We start from the raw sequence: 20644 nt of genomic DNA, 5'->3' as shown, positions 1-20644 counted from the left end.
ATGCTGCTGCAACTAATATTATATTCACTATTCTCATGGTCTTATTTGCTCTATAGCATAATAGAAACCAAAAAAGTAATCAATCCCTTTCTTAATCTGGAACGGCTAGAGTGAAATCGCGATCCTGTGTGAGCGATTATTGCCATGTTGTGATCTTAAACCCTAACTGGTATATTACTGCCTGAAACAGTGCAGATTCTATTGTCGATTTTTTTTCTGAGATTCAGGATTAAAAACCTTGGTTTCTTAAAGAGAAAATTCAACTTGCATGCTGTAAAGTTCAGCTATCTCATGGCAACTGACTGAAAAAAAAAGAGGTCTAGGAAAAGTCTCTTTGATTGCAACTAAAATCAAACCAATGGCTGCGTTTCTTCTGGTAGGTAGTCTGGCATTATGGAATCAAGAATATTATCACAAGATTACACAGGTATCCTTGATTACATTTCCCAAGCTTTAATTTTATTTGCAATGTTAGGCGTGCAGGCCTAACATTTGTTCTATGGAAGAAACAATTCCACCAAACACATTATTTGTTACTGTGACATTTTACGATCTTTAGTGAATCCTGTCTTCTTAATTAAACATTGAAAGTCAAACTAAATTTTTTCGATTTGAGAGAATGAAACAGTTTGCTGCTTACCTTATCAAAATAAGTCATTTTATTGTTTTTATTCTAAAAAGATTATGTAAAGGCGAAAATTATTTCAATTATAAAGTATTGAAATATTCCATGGTATCGATGGCCATGAGAGAGACGCATAAATGACTAGGCCATCTTCTTTCTTTGTTTTTTTTCTTCTTCATCCCAACTTAATCTTCGCCTTTCCTCATAATCTCGCTTTTGCACAGACGAGCAGCCATGCGGCGCATGACGAGCAGCTTCTAATCATAACATCGTCATTCTAGTCACGGCAGCATTTCCTGGTAAATAACATCATTACAGTCGTATACTTTGGTAAATCTCTGATAAATATTTTCGTTCCTTCCGAATTCTAATGTATGAATGAAAAAAAAAAAAGTCTTCTTTGCAAGCAGGATTATCAAATAAAAAACGAAGGAAAATTGTAAACGTGTGGTGTTATAAAGATTACTGACAGTGTACTTGGAAAAATTACTTCGAATTCGCGTCCTCGAGGATATCACAATGCTAAACGGGCACAATAGAACTGAGGATAGTTTCGTTAATGTGTGATTGTTTCTGAAAGTTCTGAGAAATTTCTGCAATAATACTTTGCAAATGAAATAGTTTCCACCTTTGCAGCGCATGTTCAGAGAGAGAGAGAGAGAGAGAGTTATGGTATGATTTATTTCAATTTCAACGAAGCCTTAGAAAGTAGTCTCCCTGTTTCTGCTGATTGAAGCGTTCAGAGAGCAGACTTCTTTCATCCAAACGCTGTTTCTTGTCACCTACTTTTTTTCATTTTAAGATTCGATAACTACTATATTTATTAATTACATAGATTCAAATATATATTAAAAATTAGATAAATCCTCCAACAGCAGTAAGTAGAACTTCATTAGTCCACCAAGACTACCGTTCATGTCGAAAACTTTGGTAGACAACAGCAGCTATCTGGTCATCCAAAAATAAGTGGTGTTATTGTAATATGTAAGTTATGTTGTCATATCCTATGTATATCGTATCCATGTAAGTTCTGTAGCGATTTTCCTAGATTTTGGGATTAAACACACGAGTTTTCAGTTATTTGGGTACGTTAGAAAGATACGAACTCTGAAAGTGAAAGGGAAATGGACGGAAAAAAAAATCAAACAGAAATTGTGGATCTAAAAATGTAGCCATAAGCAATACGGAGCTAGAAAAATCAGCATATTATTGACGATCTCAGTTCTCTTTAGGATGATCTCAAATATATCTATAAATAAAAATAACTTCAAAATAAAATAAAGCAAAACAGTAAGAGCGGATACGGATACCTGGATTAGAATTTAATTCGGAGCAATACATGCACACAGTTTGTTAAGGAGATCCATTAAATGGATGCTGGAGTGAAAAGCTTGCAGATGAAACCGCGAATGTAAGAATTTCGATATTTCGATTGACGATGAGTTTAATTTCAGGAACCATATTGATAAGACAATTAGTAACGATCAAGAATATTGTGGTGGTATAACCGAAAGAAGCTTCAATTGCATAAGGAAGGAAAGAAGTTCTGATACTCCTCTTTAATAATGTTTGAAAAGCGCAATGTATTCTTAGGGGTAGAAAGAAAATTGAAAAGGATGAAATGAATGAATGGCTGGCTAAAAAGGAATTGAGGTGGATTAGGAGGGATGATTATGAAGCCAGAGGAAGAACGGATGAGAGAGTGGTGACGGACGAGCTTCAGATCCTAAATATATTGCAAAATCAGAATGTAAACAAAGCATTTGGATTATATAGAACATCTGATGTTGTGTTAAAAGAAACAATACTGTTTTACTCTGAGGATCAAAGAGCGTCAAAAGAAAGGGAAAAAAGTAGGAGTCCCATTGCATAAAGCTGGAGGCAGCAATTATAGGCTAGTTGGTCTCTAAAGTAGTTGTTAAGGTATTGGGAAGATTGGTTATGACCAGAATTCAAGAGAAAGAGAGGGTTATGAGTCACTCCTTTACTTTCGTTGTCTAAGCAGCAACTGTAATTTCACTTCAAAGTGGGAACTGAGTTGAACCAAGATGAGAGCTGTATTGCACTTTGCATTCTATGTAATAATTTATCATACCGTACTACGCCGTAAATTATTACATAATTACAGCCGGGAAGGAATGCGTAATAAGCTGGTTGAACTAAGAAAATTAAGTGAGGCACTCTAGGTTCCTGTTCTTGGTTGAGTACTGTATAATTTATGCATTAGCTATATGTTGATGGTGTGAAGGAAAGTCACAAAGGCTTATAACCTCATGATAGCTTCAGCTGAATTCGAAGTTAGTCGATCTTTAGTATAGAAAGAAAGCTTTTCTGGATGAAGGAAAAAATCCAGTTTCTTATCCTACAATTCAGCAAAATTGGCGATTTCTCTACAACTTCGTATTCACAATGATATGGATAAGGTAGGACGTTGAATACTCAGATCACCCCCCCCCCCATGAAAACTGCAGAACAGTTGATCGACGTGGAATTTGATATATCTCATGCCCGGAACAAACAATGAAAGAACATGGAGATCTTGTTCGACAAAGAAGTCACAAAGGATTCAGTTAGCCCACCATCTCTCTTTGATCTTCGTCTTCGCTCCTCGCGAACACTCAGCAGTTTCAGAACTGGACAAGAGAGAAGTGCAGCATGCAAGGTAGAAGTCCAGCGTGCTCGCACTCTTGGGCATTATTCCGACTCTGGCTTGTGATTGCAGAGAATTAGCCCAGACAATGACTCCCATCATGTATGAATACAGTTTACAAGCCTTCCGCGGCAGCCCATAGGAACAAGTAAGCGCATTGATGAAGGCAGTTGAGTGACTGATGAACTTGGACATCATCTTATGATCCTAATGACGACTCATTAAATGATTATGTGCAATGGTTTACATACAATATGTCGAATATTCCGAGATAGATCTCGTCGATCTTGGTCAGTGAGTGTCCTTGGTCTCCCAGGATTTTCTCGGGAGGCCACCAATTGATTAAAGTCGTGGTAGCACTCTCAACGTGACATAAGCAACGGCAGATTTCAATATACCGAGACGGGTAGGATTGTCACGGAGAAAGAGATCACTGATGTGACACCCAACTACCATCCCCGTTGGAAGTCTGTCAATTCAGCTGAATGTGGATATTGACATAGCGTATGGTTCAAAGCATGCAGCACATCTCACCTTTTATTACCAGACTTGACTCCATGAATATTGTATGTAGTAAGATCTGAAATTTGCATGGCACGTATCCTGCCCAAATATATATGGAGAGCCTGTACAAACTCAGTGTTCACGTGGGGACAGGACGCGCTCTACGTGGTAGCAAGTATTACTGGTACATTAATGATACCTAATAGCTAGCACCGCATAACGCAGTTATATGCTTCTGCAGGGGTATATGATGACTTTCCTCTACAAAATTATATACCCTTATCTACCAAATATCGGTGTCGATGTGAATTGAGTAACTTTAGTAGTTCAGTGGGAATCGACGACACCGCCCTTTGGTAGGAAATACTTAGGTTCGAATTCCGAACCTAGAACCTTTATACAGTGTTTTCTACCTGAAAGTGAGTTAGATGGTCTCATTTGGTGGTGATGAATTTGTCCTTCTAGAACAGAAAGTTTTTAATGCCACAAAAACGGGAAAACTGGCCCGAAGAACTCACGCATTAACAATGAACATGTAGCCTTATTTGGTTCAGACATAAATCCAACCAGTAAGCAGTCTCACATATGTGACTCAGTAAGCAGTCTTGTCTGTCGAGGAGACATCAGGGAGAAATGTACTTATCACTGAGACCTATGATTGTGCTTCTAGTGCATATTAAATAGCATAAAACGCATAATATTTCATTTAAAACTCGTGTAGCTCAGTGAAAGTGGCGCGTTTAGAAGATGGCGCTAGATCGCTCAAAAGAAAGAGCGTAGTAAGTTCAGTTCTCGTAGCTGCCTGGAGGATCATTTTCAGTCTCCCTTCGACCCGAGTTAGTCGATCTTTGACAGGTTGGTTTTTTCTCACAGAAACTCGGGTTTTTCTTCCCGTAAACGATGAAAGCAAACAGAGTGTTAGGATTAGGGACCACGAGATGGCAGCACTTGTCAGTCGTCTCTCTCTTCACCGGACCCCATGTATAATTAGTGATAGTCTTGGGCCAGCTATCCCTGATTGGCTGCCAGTAGAAATTACCCCCCCTCCTCAGTCTCCAAAAGTTAGATATGGCTAAAGCGGCTTCGCCTACTCCATATATGGGAATAAAAGGCGATGGCTGATGATGATGATGATGATTATAAAAAGAAGTTTCGATACTTCTTTACTTTCATTTCCCCAAAAAAATGCGTTATAAAATTTTTAAAATAGCAAACTGATGAGAATTTTTAATTTTATGATGGTGTTGCAGACAGCCGATGTATTTGCCGTCAATATCTGAAACAGTACATTATTGAAGAGAATTCATCTTATTACGAGATATCGTAATGTTCAGCTGAACTGACAGATTTCTGACGTGGAATGGTTGTTGGTGTCAAATCAGTGGTCTTTCTGTCCGCGACACTGCTACCCTTCTCTGTATACTGTAATCTGCCTTTCCTTGTATCATTCGTACATGGAAAGTTGAGGGTGTTACTACAGGAAAACGTCCTGGGAAGCCATCGACACTCACCTACCGAGATCGACGAGCTATGTCTCAGAATATTCGAGCATCCCGCACGTCATCATCAGCAGGCCCCGCAGTCAACCTGGAAAATGCTGCATGGATATCTGTCAGCACTAGAACTGTTCAGGGAGCGTTGCATGCCTTAGGTTATCACGGCAGAGCTGCTGCGAACAAGCCACACATCACATCACCTTCCTTTCACATTTCTGGACCGAAGATGATTCGAAAAGGGTTCTGCGGAGGACGAATCACGCTTCCGAATGTTCGCTTTGATGGTCATGTTTGAATGTGGAAATTATCTCGGAACGGTTCCGGCAGGACTGCATCGTTCCAACTGCTGGAGCTCGGTAAGGTATGGGGATGTTTCGGTTGGACGAGAGTTGATCGGACGTGCTGAAAACTATGACGTCTGATGGCTACGTGGGCGTCCTGGACATGCTTCCGATGCTGTAGAAGTAGTCCGGCAGGGACCCTTGCACTTTTCAGCACAACAATGGTCCATGCCATACTGCACCCCGTGTCCGACTGGTTTCCACGAAACAATGCTGATGTCTTGGACTCGGCGGCTCAGAGTCCAGACCTCAACCCCATCGAACATCTTTGGAACGAATTAGAACTCCGAATTCGCTCCAGACCACAGCGACCGTCATTATCAACAGATATGGGAGTAGCTTTGCGCAAGGAATGGAAGAATATTCCTGTTACGACGTATCAGAAATTGGTTGAAATAATGCCCCAAAGTCGCTGTCGTTCAGGCCAAAGGTGGTCCCATCCGTTCGGTACTAGAAATGTAGTTAAAACTCTTTTTTTGACCACAACTAGGTGTCTAAATACTTTTATATATAAAATCCTTCCGAACAGTAAATTCAGTTTTAAAATAAATCCTTAATCCTTAATTGTCGCTAAAGAAGTTGGAAAATGCTCGTTTAACATCGCGAAATTATTTCGAATGCTCTGCCGCTTCTCATATGTGGAATTCACATGGAAAATATGCTTACTTAACTGCTGTCACGTAATAAACAGAAGGCAAGGAAATGAGTGCGCGAGTGCATCCAGGGAAAACAGTGAAAATCGCAACCACACTTTGATGTGATATTAATGAGCCGCAACAAATTTTGATGATCATATAGATTAATTAGTACATGGTTGTAAATTAGTACAGGACAGAAAAGAAAAAGAATCTTATGATTCTTTTTTTTTACTCCTCCTCCTCTCGGGAGAAGGAGAAAAGAAAAAGCTGATGTTCAGAAACGATTTAGTACAAATATTGAATAGACACCAAAAACATTGCTTGAAGTCTTGTGAATGCCTGCACGGCCCGATGATTCAGAAAAATAAAATGTAGGAATACTTCTCCTTAATTTCAATGAATTACGGACATCACTCTGGACAAGAGTCGCGATGTACTACAATTACGGAAACCATTAGAAAGAACAAATTGCGTTTTAATCCACACTAAATACTTTAACATGCGCTCTTTAATTTTTTTGTCATAATCCTTAATTAGCCAAGTCGCACCTCTTTAATTACACATACTGTGCAATAAATGAACTGAGACCTCCGTAGAGTAAATGCAAGTAAAGAGGGACGTGGTGCAGGAGCCTGGGTTACGGCATGCACTGCATCGAAGTTTTCAGGTGAGATCGCTGTGGAAGGTCTCCAGCCGATGCCCAGTTTTCAATTGTTGGTTATACTGGAAGGCACAATCCCCTAAATTCTCACGCAATGTTTGGTGAATCTCAGTTGCAGACTTTTCTTGCAGCACGAAAATTCTGACAGCCCGCACCTCTGTGTCTTCGAATTTCTTCAAAATCAACAACATGTTTTCTTACATATCCTAAATGAAAAATAATAATTATTACGATTTCAAGAAACATAGGTGTTAAAGGGTTTAAGATATGGTCTTCCTTGTGGTTTATATCAGAATGCTTTAAAATCATTTTGTTCTAGGTGTTTATCAGAACTTTTCAGCCCCCCCCCCATTACAGCATGTTACTTTCAACTGGTCTTTTCACCACATCACTAGTGACTTCCTCTTCTGAGATATTATTATTATTATTATTATCATCATAAAAACCTCCATGGAGTCAAAGACTCATCGTGGGAGGTCCACTGTTATACACACAGTTTATCATACTGTGCCTTAAATATATTCACTGTCTCTGCACACACCACACTCTCGGGCAAAGCATTCCAATCACTCCCCACTCTCCATGCAAAAAACCTGCTCCTCACTCTCTTGCTCACTCCCTCCTTATACAGCTTCCAGGAATGACCTCTTGTTCTCCTGCTATCCTCACCCATTCTGTGCAAAACCTCCCCGCCGTTAATCTGGTAATAACCACTCAACAGCTTATATGTCTCAATCATATCCCTCCTCCTCCTTCTATCCACCAATTTCTGCAAATTGCATTTTGTCAATCTTTCTTCATACTCTACATTCCAGAGACCAGAAACCACCTTAGTCAATCGCCTCTGAACTTTTTCCAACGCAATTTCATCTTTTTGAAAACCAGGTATCGCAAAGACAAGGTTGATATATCAACAAGTCCTTTGATATCGAATTTGCTGAATTCCTCATGTATACTTCCAACTCATTCAACACTGACCTCAAGTTCTGTAGGATGTTTATTTTCACGAGGATGAAATCCTTCATTTAACATCTCAACTTTATCTGCCTCGGTGGATATCATTCACTGCAACCAGTATGCCCCGCAAAAAAATCGCCCTCACAAAACAATTAAAAAAAATTGCGCACACATCTTCACCCCACATGCCTTATAATTTATTTTTCGGTGAATTGTATTTTCGATGAATTGTGATTTTTCGATGAATTGTTGTTTTTCTATCAATTGCGTTTCGATGAATTGTGTTTTCGATTAACTGCTGATCGGTGAATTGCTTTTTCGGGGAATTGCCTTTCGAGGAATTATTTTTTTCGATAAATTGTCGTTCGATGAATTGTCTTTCGGTTAATTGTTTATCGGTGGACTCTCCGGATACCAGGAGCCTGAAGGGTCAGCATGAGGGAATACCTGATAGACTCCTGGATTCCGTGCTCAGATCTAAAAATGTTATTTAATCTGACGTGGTTTTGAAATAAGATTTGAAAGCTTCGAGATAAATAATTATTATTAAATAATTTAATAATAATTATTTTTAATAATTTAAATATTTTATATAATTAAGAATATTATTTGTAGATAATGGGGAAATGTGTTTAGGATTATCTTATGACGCGTTTTCCTATTTTACACTTCTGAATATAATAAAAAAATCTGTTAAAGGAGTGATTGAGAAATCGCCTACCTTTTTCATCTCTGTGTGCGAAAGGTGCATTTCTCAACCACCGCTGGAGAAGCTGTCCACGTACTATTTGAGGAGTGTGTGTGTGTGTGGAAGGGGGTCCTCAATTTTTCTGCGAGAGGAAAGCGCACACGTAGTGGTAATAAGAACGATCCGTACACTTTTTATAGTGAGTTTAGTCTTACAGTCGGACTTTCACACTTTAACTGGACTAATTACCTCAATGGCGATCCGTCTTTTGCATCAGTTACGTCTAATCGTTGCTGTCGCTGCAGTTACTATTATTTTTCCTTCAAACAGACTTAACTACGGCTTTCCTCTATATCCTCCCACCACCACCCTCCCAGTTAACGCATGAACTTTCGATGAGCGACTTTTAATTTAATTTAATATTTTTTGGGGGATGGTCCTGCTTGATCCACAGCCTTCCTAAGTTCCTTCCTCCTCGTGCGAGGGTGGGGAGTTCGCGGTATGGTTGCTTTCAAGTCGCTTAAGAATTAGTTTTTTTGTCAGGAAGCAGAGAAATAAACAATTTCAATACAAATTTCTTAGGAGGTCAGAAACATTATCACGACGTACTTTGAAGTGATGATGTTTAAAATTAAACGGTACTTCAAAGAAATAAACAAAGAAATTAAACTGATCCGAGTTTTGTATTAAAACTCACCTTGATATGAACGAACGTCTTAGTTTCGCGTTCAAATTTCTTTGTAATGCTGCTGTTTGCGTGAGTGGATAAAATCACTTTGGGTTTTGTTACCTTGATTACCTTCTGTTATCAGGTGAGGATAACTTTGCGTCCAAGGCACACATGCACACGAGGGGGTAGAGGGTTGTTCTTTTACGGAACGGCAGACGGAAAACAAAAGATATGCTTTTAAACATAAAGTAACCCACTTCTTTTATATTACTTTAATCTTGTCCCCCCCCCTGAATCGCTATGAAGAGAATATAATAGATTCTGAGCAACATCAATTTCTTTGTGTTTCAAAAAATGCACAAACATCTATTAGAGTCGCTCTTTTTTTTTTTTTTTTTTGCCTGCTTGCGGGAGGAAAAATCCCAGATAAACTGTTGGAAAAATCCTGCTGTCCACGCCCGACTAATTTGGCTATGTCTGAGAAAGATCCATAAGCTGCTCACGTCGGCGACGGGAATCGAACCGAGGTCACTCCTTTCTGAGGCATATGGTTGCGAAGCGCATAACCACTAGGCTAACCGCGCGGACATAATGGACGATGTCAGTAAATGAGGCAAAGAATTCCTGTTTAAGTAGTTACGCAAAGCACATTTTTAATGATTAGCTTCAATCATTTCAATGCTTTTTATTTTTATTTATATTTTGATAGCGAAATCCATTCGCTCCTTGATTCACTGAAACTCAACAATAAAATAATTTATAGTCGCGTGGTTTGCTTTAACGAAGTTTCTTTCAGAATTGGTTCGGCTTCTGCTGCTAATGTTGTTGTGCAGAAAAGTACTCAAATGAGACCACTTTACTGTTCAGCTTTTTTTTTTTTTTTTTGAACTTTTGTAATGACAAAGAAAACTCTGGTCATTCAAAGAGCGAAATAAGTACTACGCGCTGAACTTACACACACACACACGCACGCACGCGCGCGCGCGCTAACCAGCCAAGAGGCTACGGATTAGAATCCCTCGTAGGCATGGATGTTTGCGACACTCTCCCAGTGTAGACTGGGTCACCATGGGAGTAGTAGACCCAAAACCTCCCGCAATGGGATAGGCCTTCACCCTGCAGTGGGAAGAAATATAGGCTGTTCATTTTTTTTTCCTTCATATATGCTTATGTAAGCTTTTTATCACTTTATTTTAATGAAATGAATTTAATTATCGGAACAATTCATCGTGTATTTCAGGCATGCTGTGCGCCTTAAGGTATCGCGAAAATTTGGCGAAAAAAAAACCCTCTAAATTACTGTGAAATTTTTCCGATGTCATTTTTGAAGACGGCAAGAAATCAAATTCAGTTTCTGAGGCTTCTCTGATAAGTAAAAAATATTTAAAAATTTTTTAAAATATTTGGTACAGTTCTGTTTCCTGGGTATTAATGAAGGATGTACAGGCAGCCCTCGGTTTACGCCGCAGTTCCGTTCCTGAAAAACCGAATCGGCGTAAAACGAACCCAATTTTAATGGAAGGTATGAAGTTATGTTCTGCGCAGTCAAAAAATATGCACATGAAGCGTATTATCAAAGCTTTAAATATAACATTATTATATTTAAAGCTTTGATAATACGTACATATATATTTGTTAAAATAAAATTATTAATAACGAAAACGAAACAAAATGATATACAAAACACACATGAAACTTCGAAAGATATTACATATTTCGACGTTGAAGTTCCTGGTTTCGGATCACCTGCATTTAAGGAGTTCAGTGTAAGGTCGAATAGATGCGATTACACTCCTTTTTACGTTCGCACTCCGTTCCCAATCGTGGGCCATTTCGCAGAGTTCATCAGTCAATCTCTCTATGCTTGCAAATACGCTGCAAATAGGCCGTTTTCATATCTCTCGGAGGACCTTCTTCGTTTTCTTTCTCCTCCTTTGGATGTTGACTTAATTGTTCGGCTAATTCTTTTAAGTCTTCATCGGAAAGCGGTTTATCATGGCTCTCTAAGACTTCTGTCACATCTTCAGCTGTAATATCGCACAATCCCACCTCTCGCGCAAGCTTGGTAACGTCTTCAATAACATTCTCCTCTGGCTCTAATTCCTCGAAGTCGTGCATAAATGCTGGAATAAGTTTTCGCCATGCTCCTTTTTAAACACTTTGCTGACACGTCGTTCCAAGCTGCTTCGATGTTGTTAATGCCCTTCAAAATATCGAATGACCGCCAATAATCTTTAATGGTTTTTCCTGAAGTGTCCAAGACTCTTAACAAGACTATACGGAGGTGATAGGCTTTGAAGATTGATATAATCCCCTGATCGATCGGTTGCAAAAGCGATGTTGTATTTGGGGGCATGTGAACAACCTCATCCAATGGTGTTCTTACTTCAGCAAGGTTTTGAGGATGTCCAGGGGCATTATCCAAGAGAAGCAATACCTTGGCTGGCAAATCATTTTCTTTACAGAAGCGAAGCACGATAGGACAAAAATAATTTGTGTACCAATCTATAAAAAGGTCTTGTGTAACCCAAGCTTTCTTGTTCCGTTTCCAATAGACTGGCAGCATGGCTTTTAGACCCTTGAAGGCGCGTGGTGTCTGTGAATGGTACACCAACTTTGGTTTGAGCTTCAAAGTTCCGGAGACATTTGCACCCAACAAAAGCGTAAGTCTATCTTTTCCAGCTTTAAATCCTGGAGCGGAACGTTCTTCAAAGGAAATGAAGGTGCGTGATGGCAATTTCTTCCAGTAGAGCCCAGTCTCGTCAACATTAAAAATGAGATCAGGAGGATAACTTCCTTGTTCTACACAAGTCTTGAAATTCTTTAGGAAAAGCAGCCGCTGCCGCAACATCAGCACTTGCCGCCTCACCACATAATTTGACACTGTGGCACTTACTTCGAGACTTAAATCTCATGAACCAACCTTTGCTTCCTAAAAACGTTTCTTCGCCTCCATCTGTCTTTTTAAGATCTTCAAAAATTGTTTTTGCTTTCTCAGTTATAACGGCTTGCGTCAGAGGAATGTTTTTCTGATTCAAGTCATCCGCCCATAATGATAATATTTTTTCCATTTATTCATGGAAAAAATGTTTTGCATTTAGTACTTCCGTGGATTGTTGCGCAGACTGTTTTATTCTATCTGCATTTTTCATAATTGTAGTAACAGTCGATGGAGGCAAGTTCATACTTCTACAGCCATTAGCACGTGTCTGCTCATCTTCATTCTTCGAATTATCTTCTTTCCAAGTGTGATTGATTTCCGCGCCTTCTTAACACCAAGTTCTGCTAATTTTTCTGCACTTCTATTATCAGACTTGGTATGTAATTACGTACTTTATCAATTTAAACACGTAAAAAAAATTCAATAGAACAATTAGGTAGATTCAACATTAAAGCTAGGTTTGATACATATACGTCGTAGTAGCTCGGTAAACACTCAAACACTAGAGTGCCTGCTAGCGTCGTTTCTCAGTCAACCACACTACAGTAAGAAAGCACGCGCAGACAACTGGCGTTATTGTGAATCGGCGTAAATTGAACCGGCGTAAACCGAGGGCTGCCTGTATTTCTTAAGGTACTGTAGGAATCGCTCTCAGGGATGACCAAAGAGTATCCGTTTGCTTTTGAGGTTTTGAATTGAATTTAAGCCTGTACCATATATTTCCCGAAAGGAGGAAGGGATCATCCGTTTGATTAATTAGTTCGGAGCAGCTCAAAAGTTGTTGGCTTTTATTATTATTACTTATTTTTATTTTATTTTATTTATTTATTTTTGAGAATTGCTCAGAAAATAAAAAATTCTCAAAAAAGAAAAAATCTCCCAATTTTTCTAATTCAAAATATTATTTTACTCACATTTTAATGAATTTGATTTTAAAAAAAACTTGCATTTTTTCAGTGCTACGTTTTAGTTTGGCTTAGCTGAATTATAGAGAAAACAAGTTTATTTTATTTTTTTTTAAGTTAGAAAATATTCCTTTTAGAAATATGCTGATTTTGAAAGCAACGTAAACAGAATAAATAAACCAAGGAGGAACGCACAATCATTAGATTAGGTTTGCTTTGCATCTCAAAACCTAAACTTTAATTGTGTGTTCCTCACGGCTCGCTCTCAAGAAAGCTGCTTCTTCCTGATTACACGTCACTAAACAAATGAAAGAACCGTCACGAGTCAACAGACAATACGCTCACTTGACTGCGATGACCCGCAGTGTTGATGCTCGTCATCTCGAGATGTTCGTGCCACGGCCTGTGGGTTGACGGCTGCCCCGATCAGTTCCGATTATTCGACAGGACAGTGAACTGTAATCGCACTCACAACAGGCGGTTGCGAGTGTGATTACGGTGTAAACTCGATCTCAGTGCTAAGGACACGTGCATTCTAAGATGTGGTGTTGAAATTGAGGAGTATTTCCCATGAAAACAAAGGAACTTCAAAGACTTCTGAAAGCTATCTACGAAATTTGAAGGTTGGTTCGCACCACCAGAGAGAGAGAGAGAGAGAGAGAGTGACTGAGCAGCACACTTTGAAAAACGTCTTCCAGTAATGCCTTTGGTTGGAAAGACATAAATGAGTGAGCATCTCTAATTCCACTGATGCCTTCCAGTACAAATGGGAGGACGCTGTTCACTTGGAGTTCTTTTGCTTTCTGCAACGATTTTTGATCTCTGAAAGATCAAAAACTCGCTTCCATTTACTGACTTCAAGGAGTGGCTCTATGTTAAGAAAAAAGGAAAAAAAAACAACCTAGATATTTGCAATGAGTTGATAAGATAGAGGGATGATACATATAGTAGGATGGAGAGAACTGAATCAATTGCCCACATTAAAATTGTTGCTCATAATGCAAATTTGCTGTGTGATTTTTATCACTCATCGCTATTATTTAAATTTCAATAAAATATTTTTTGGTATTTGTTTATAATCAACTTCAGAAGAATCGATTTATTTTGTAGTATATCGAAGTATTTATCGTTATATTTATAAGATATCGGCGATGATTTTCATTCTTATTAAACTCTTCAAAATTATTATATGAATTCGATTTATGAAATGCCTTTAAATTTAACCTTACAATATTTAAAAGAAAGCAGATATCTAATTTTTATAAACTGCAATCGGCCATACGCGATTACGCCTGTGCACTGCACGGCACAGTTGCAAACAGGTGTCGGGCCAGTGAAGCATTAATAAAAGGCGAACTGATGTGCTCCTGGACCCGGTTCGTGTGTTTTAAGTAGCAAAGTAACGCCGATGCCGAAAGTGGTATTATTCTCAATAAGTTCTCTGATCAATTATGACACGAATTTTACTTTCAAATTCAATTATTTGGCAATGCAATAAGGATGGATTTATTGTCTTTTATTTCTATAATTTATTGAGTGCGTCTGCTGCCCAGTATTTAACAGAGCAGTTTGAGAGTTTCTCGCAGAACTTTTTCTTCCTTTTAACGGTTGAAGCATTCTACCCAGTGAAATTGTTAACGATATTTTCGCATTCATGGTGCTCTTCATTCGTCTCTCTCTCTCTCTCTTTCTCACACGCACACCAATATACGATAATTTCTCAAGTTTTTGTGATCTTAAAATGACATCTTGTTATACAAATATCATGTTTTATTTCTTAAAAAAATGAGCGAACATAAATAAGCGAAATTTGTTTCACAATCAGTAAATATGAAGCACATTCACTCCCTTTGAAACTCTTCTAGCGATTTCGAAGACTGCGTATGTTTCATTTTGTTCGCTTGGATTCCCGTGAAGTGCTTTTGGATGTCCTCCAGAGACTTCCCCTTGGTCTCTGGCATCAGGAAGAAGTTAAAGAAACAACTGACGAGAGAAACAGAGGCATAAAACCAGTAGACCCCGTAGGTGTGGAAGTGGACTTGCATGTAATGGAAGGCTTTTGTTACTGTAAATACGAGTAACCAGTTCAGTCCGGTCGCTGCTCCAGCGATGAGGCCTCGAGTTCTCGCGGGGGTCATTTCTGCTACCATGAGCCAGGGAATCGGTCCATAGCCTAAAGAGAACGAGGATATGAACAGTACTAAACACACGACCGAAATCCAACCGTAAGATGAGGTTATCACGTTCATTTCAGTGAGACAGGAATAAATCCCCATCCCCGTCATACTGACCGCCATTCCCGATCCTGAAAGTATCAGCAATGCTCTCCGTCCCGCCCTATCGGCCAAAGCACTGCTGATCAGCGTGGCTATCACCTGTACGATGGCCACAATAATCGCGGCTAGCGAAGAATCCAAAGTTCCTGCCGAAGCAAAAATGTCTTCGGTGTAGAACATGACGGCATTCACTCCGGAAAACTGTTGAAAAAACATGAGAAACAGCGAGAGAAGCGCGGGCTTCATAAAGGTAGGTTGTAAAATATCCCTGGTCGTAAGCCTTCCTTGCGGCTGCAAGTCCAGCTCGTCTTGAATCGACTTGCATTCAGCCAGAGAGTCAAAATCTTTTCCTTGTAAATAGGAGAGCGCAAGCATCGCTTCTTCGTTTCGTTTCTTCGAGACGAGCCATCTTGGCGACTCCGGCATTATGGACATGAAGAATAAGAATAGCAAAGATGCAAATGCACAAGCCACCGCCAGCCACGGCCATTGTAAGCCCGCTCCGAGACCCATGGCGATCAAGACTCCGATGACCACGAATCCCTGGAAAGATGCTCCCAGCAAGCCGCGGACCTCTGGAGTTGAAATCTCCACGATGTACGACGGAACGGTGCCCGACACAATTCCGCAGCAGAAGCCCGTGATAATTCTGCCGACAAACACCATTAGTAAGGATTCGGCATGAGCTATGAAGAGCCACCCTGGAACATACGGAATGGTGCAGAATATCATGGCCTCCTTTCTTCCTATCACATCACCCAGCGGACCTGTAACATGAAAGAAATTTAGTCCTTACATAATGATTTAGGTACGCACAAATATATATATATATATATATATTTTTTTTTTTTTTTTTTTTTTTTAAATTTTTAAAATAAAAATTTTGAAACTTAACTCGACTGTAATGTGTCTGCGTAAACATCAAAATGGTGATTCTTCAGTTATATAAATCTAAAATAAACAAATAAATAAATAAATGTGTTATCCTACAGTCTTTTAAGTTTCCAAGAGAATTCGATTTGAAACGAAAAAAAACTGGCATTCAGTTTTTTGAAAATTCCTACAGAATATCTCAATTAAGATTATGCTTATAAAAACGATGTCATCAAATTTTCCACCAAAAACCAAACAAAGACCAAAATTATTTATCGCCATCGAACAAAACCACAGAAAAAGTTCGTCTGTTTTACGCACTTTCGAAAGAATTTGAAAAGTATCCTCCTACTTCAGTTATAACTCTTTCGTATCCATCAGATGGATCCTTGTCAAAACATCTCATTCTACCACTTCTCAAATATGCTCTGGGATTCGGTTTTAGCGATTGTGGTGGGGGGGATGTAAATCCATTAATTGCAGTCGCCATGTCGCTATACTCATTCGACAGATGTGCGCCCTATGACATGGCCCGTTATGCTGTCAGAAGAGTCCATCATATCAAGTATGAATGGTCCACATGAATGGGTGTACTTGGTCGGTCACTGTGTTCCAGCAGGTTGCCTTATCCGATCCTGGTTCATCTCAGTTGTAAGGAATGCCATTAAAACCTGCCCCAAACCACAATTCAAGTGCTGCTGAACTGAATTTTTGCGACCAAGCAAGATATGTTTGGCTTCGTGTGGTTTCTGCCATACTCCTGCATTTCTTTTCACATGAAATATGGGATTCAAGATTAATCGTATGCGATGTTTCTCGAGTTCTCTTCATGTCCGATGATGGTGTTTCTTCCCAACATCCGCTATGCCTGTTTTTGTTGGACAGACGAAGTATCCTCAATGGGGTTTGCTTTAGCCGTATTCTGGACAGAGTATGACGCAAAGAGCACTTGGATACACTTCGTCACAACCTTCTGACCCGTTTCACACCTGCTGAACTACTTTACGGACAATTCCTCGTATTGATCAGCTGTTTCTTGACACGAGCTGGACGTTGACTTGATATTTCCTATTCATCGTCCCATTCTATAACTAAGACAGCATTGTGACCGTTCTTGCAGGGCAACTGTTCCTGACATGATCTTTCCAGTAAATCTTCCTCTCCGGTTATAATACTCCGTTCCCGTTCGCACTCACTCGCTCACGCCCGTTGTTCACCTGAATACAAATAGCTTTCGAGCCAATGAAGTACAGTGTCTTTATAGCAGGCCCTAACGACTGTTTCGTAGTTGGTGTCTCCTCTCCTGATACCTCGTCCAGCTTACCGTGCACACTAATCCGTTTTGATAAGATATTCATATCATTATGAATACCATTCAAACACCATTTAGCTTGTTCGCTGAAATGTAAAATACACTGGGGAAAAAAAACAAACAAAAAAACAGACGAAGCCACGTGTAGAAAATATTCTTTATTTTGCAAATCGGCTAGACATTTATGTACTTGGCTGCGTGAGAGCGTATTAGCATGCCACGCGTTGAGATTGTGTGTGTGTGTGTGTGTGTGTGTGTGTGTGTGTGTGTGTGTGTGTGTGTGTGTGTGTGTGTGTGTGTGTGTGTGTGTGTGTGTGTGTGTGTGTGTGTGTGTGTGTGTGTGTGTGTGTGAGAGAGAGAGAGAGAGAGATGCAAATATTATATGTCCTATTCAAACGTTCGCGGCGATATTGAAAATGTAGGCCTCGCTTGATGAAAGTAAACGACAGAATTAATATGCTCGAACAGCCAGGCTATTCTCTTTGGTTACGAGCAAGCTGTTGTCGAATCATTTAGCAGTTTAAAATGTTAGACAACAGTACAACTGTTATCGAATCATTTAGTTGTTCGCCTATACGGGGATGCGTGGTGTGATTCAAGAAGTTTTTCGAGCTACCAAAAGATATGGTTGTTGCAGTTAACACAATCATAATCTGAGGAACTACTCAGCGTTTACTTCAATGCTGTACCTTGTGCTATTCGCAAGTGGTATGTTTTTATTTATTTATTTATTTTATTACGCGGAACGGCTTGTTTGTGAAAGCTTGTGAATTCCTGTCATCATTGAAATAACTGATTTCACAGACTTGCTGTTGCACACAAGTTTTACTACGAACTGGAATCCGCGGAGTCCTCCACAGAAATCTTTAAGAGGATGAAAGCGGAAATGGTTACACGTTAATCACAATTAAGTATTTAATTGACTAAGACTAATTACAGTGCAGATATTTCAGTACGTGTGTCATGAACATGTTCAGTGAGGAATATTACAGTGGAAAAAATCAAAAATCAAGCAACAATGAAAGCACGTGGAGAATGGAATCCTTCCTTGTATACAGTCGTGAGACAACCCAGTAAAAAAATCGATACTATCTGGATTTTTTTTTCACTGACTTCATTACTTCATTCGATGCTAATAGTATTTTTTTGCTTTGCTGTCTCGCTACTGCATGCAAAGCAGGATTCCATTCTACACGATGTTTGAATTACCCATTCTCATAGGCTGCACACTGAAGATGGTTCACGATATGAGTTCCAAAGTATCTATATTACAATTACTCTTAGTCCATTAAATGTTTAATGGTGATTAATGTGTAATAATTTCAACGAATACCTCATATCAACATGATTAAGCTTGCTCTCGAAGTCCAAACAATGCAGAAAAAATTTCACCGATTCTCCAAGAATAGAGAATCAATCGAAATAAATCACAAACCATTTCAATATCCTCTTTACCATCGGACTGTTTCATCCATTGCCTTCTTTTCCATCAGCCTGGATGACTCTCATCGACCTGGATGGAAAAGAATTTACTTTTTAATTCTATCTACTACTGCAGCTTCAATATCGTCCGACATATCTTGAATTCTTCGAGACATCGTATTGTTTGAAAAAGAGGTGGTATCGATTTTGCGATATGTTCTTCCCCAAACATACAACCAACGGCATCCATAATACAAGGAGAAATTAAATCTTCAGCTGTGGTGTGATTTTTACCACATTTAGCTATGCGATAAGCAATACGGTAGAAAGCCTCAACTGCATTCTCATTGCCTTTCTTTCTTTCCTGACGTCATGTATGAAGTTACATTTGGACGCTCTTCTAAGCGCTGAAAATAATGTATTCCCATGTTTTTAAACACGGGATGTTTAGTTTCTAAATGTCCCATGTGTAGAGAACGTTTCATGCAACCGTTGGATAATACTTCCCCACACACAACGGGTTAGGACAGTCATCATCCCCTACAAATGAAAATCCATATTTAATATACTCTTCACAGTATTTCCTTTTCTTCTGTGTAGCACCTGAGGCACGCCCCTTTTTACTATCTCCCGGTGTGGGTGTACCGACTGTACTGGTAGCTGCAGACACGTGTTAAGAAGTACTTGGCGACGGGTTATAATCCACATCAAGTTTTGTTTTTTTAACAGTTCCTATTTTCAACCACTGATCCATAACTGACACGCTTAAAAATCACTGACAATAATAATTGAAACTACGTTAAACATTAAATAAATTTAAAAAAAAAACTACTTGAAAAGAATCACAATTAAAGACAGCGCACTTACTTATACTCATGTCAATAACTGAACTGATCAAACAGTCTGGCTGTGGATGTATTTATATTTTTGGAGAAGTTCTAGAAATGTTGCAAATGGAAGTCAGTGGAAGGTTTTCGTTATCGCAAAGGTAATTTCTTAGTAACATGCGATTGCTCTGGAAAAGAGGATGGATGACAAAAGTGACGCATGAACTGTGCATAGTGATTGGTAGAAGAGTGATTTGGGGGAAGGGGTTCCTATCCACGCCCTCACCAATCATCATTCGCTAATGTGAGCTAGTTTTGAAGTGTCTCCATTAGCGGTGATTCAAACAACATTTATTGTTTCATAACTAACGTGTTGCATTTTGTTTACTTTACTTGTTTTTCCGTCATTACTGATTATTTTTCGTGTACCCCTGAATGGCCCAGCACGTACCCCGCTGGTACGCGTACCACTGGTTGGGAACCGATGGGATAGATGAACACAAATACAACTCGGAATTGTTTTGGTGTTTGGAACGAAATAAATTCGTAATTTATTTCATTCCATTTAAAACGTGTGGAAATAACAGATGCACGAATGACAACAATTTTTTTTCTATCACGTATAGAATTTTCACATAATATAGTAGATTTTTAACACATTCCACTAAAATCGTTAATTTTAGTGGGAAACGTGATTTGATTCTACGGCCTGTAGGTAAAATGACCTTCGGCAGAGGAAAGTGTTTTCCCCCTCTCGGAAGCTCGTGTTTCATGGAACCATGAAACTGAAGGAAATCGGTCATAGAACTCACACTAATTCAGACAATAATATAACATTAAGATTAGAAACGACAATAT

At 39.2% G+C, this 20644-nt stretch overlaps 1 protein-coding gene across 1 annotated transcript in view; it reads right to left on the bottom strand.

Annotated features, from left to right (window-relative positions):
• The window catches only part of LOC150108787 (uncharacterized), a 98190-nt gene that overhangs the window by 73988 nt on the left and 3558 nt on the right, over positions 1–20644 (bottom strand). Inside the window, exons 2-3 of the mRNA XM_090414237.1 lie at positions 14922–16119; positions 10531–10595 (exon numbers count right to left, since the gene is read on the bottom strand). Of these exons, the coding sequence (XP_090270363.1) occupies positions 10531–10595; positions 14922–16119 (1263 nt within the window). The remainder of the gene's footprint in view (positions 1–10530; positions 10596–14921; positions 16120–20644) is intronic.

This window comes from Typopeltis vanoorti, chromosome 2 (genome assembly GCF_054136105.1).
Source record: "Typopeltis vanoorti isolate ZY-2024b chromosome 2, IOZ_Tvanoo_1.0, whole genome shotgun sequence".
Classification (NCBI taxonomy): domain Eukaryota; kingdom Metazoa; phylum Arthropoda; class Arachnida; order Uropygi; family Thelyphonidae; genus Typopeltis; species Typopeltis vanoorti.
This window is presented reverse-complemented; position numbering and strand designations above follow the sequence as displayed.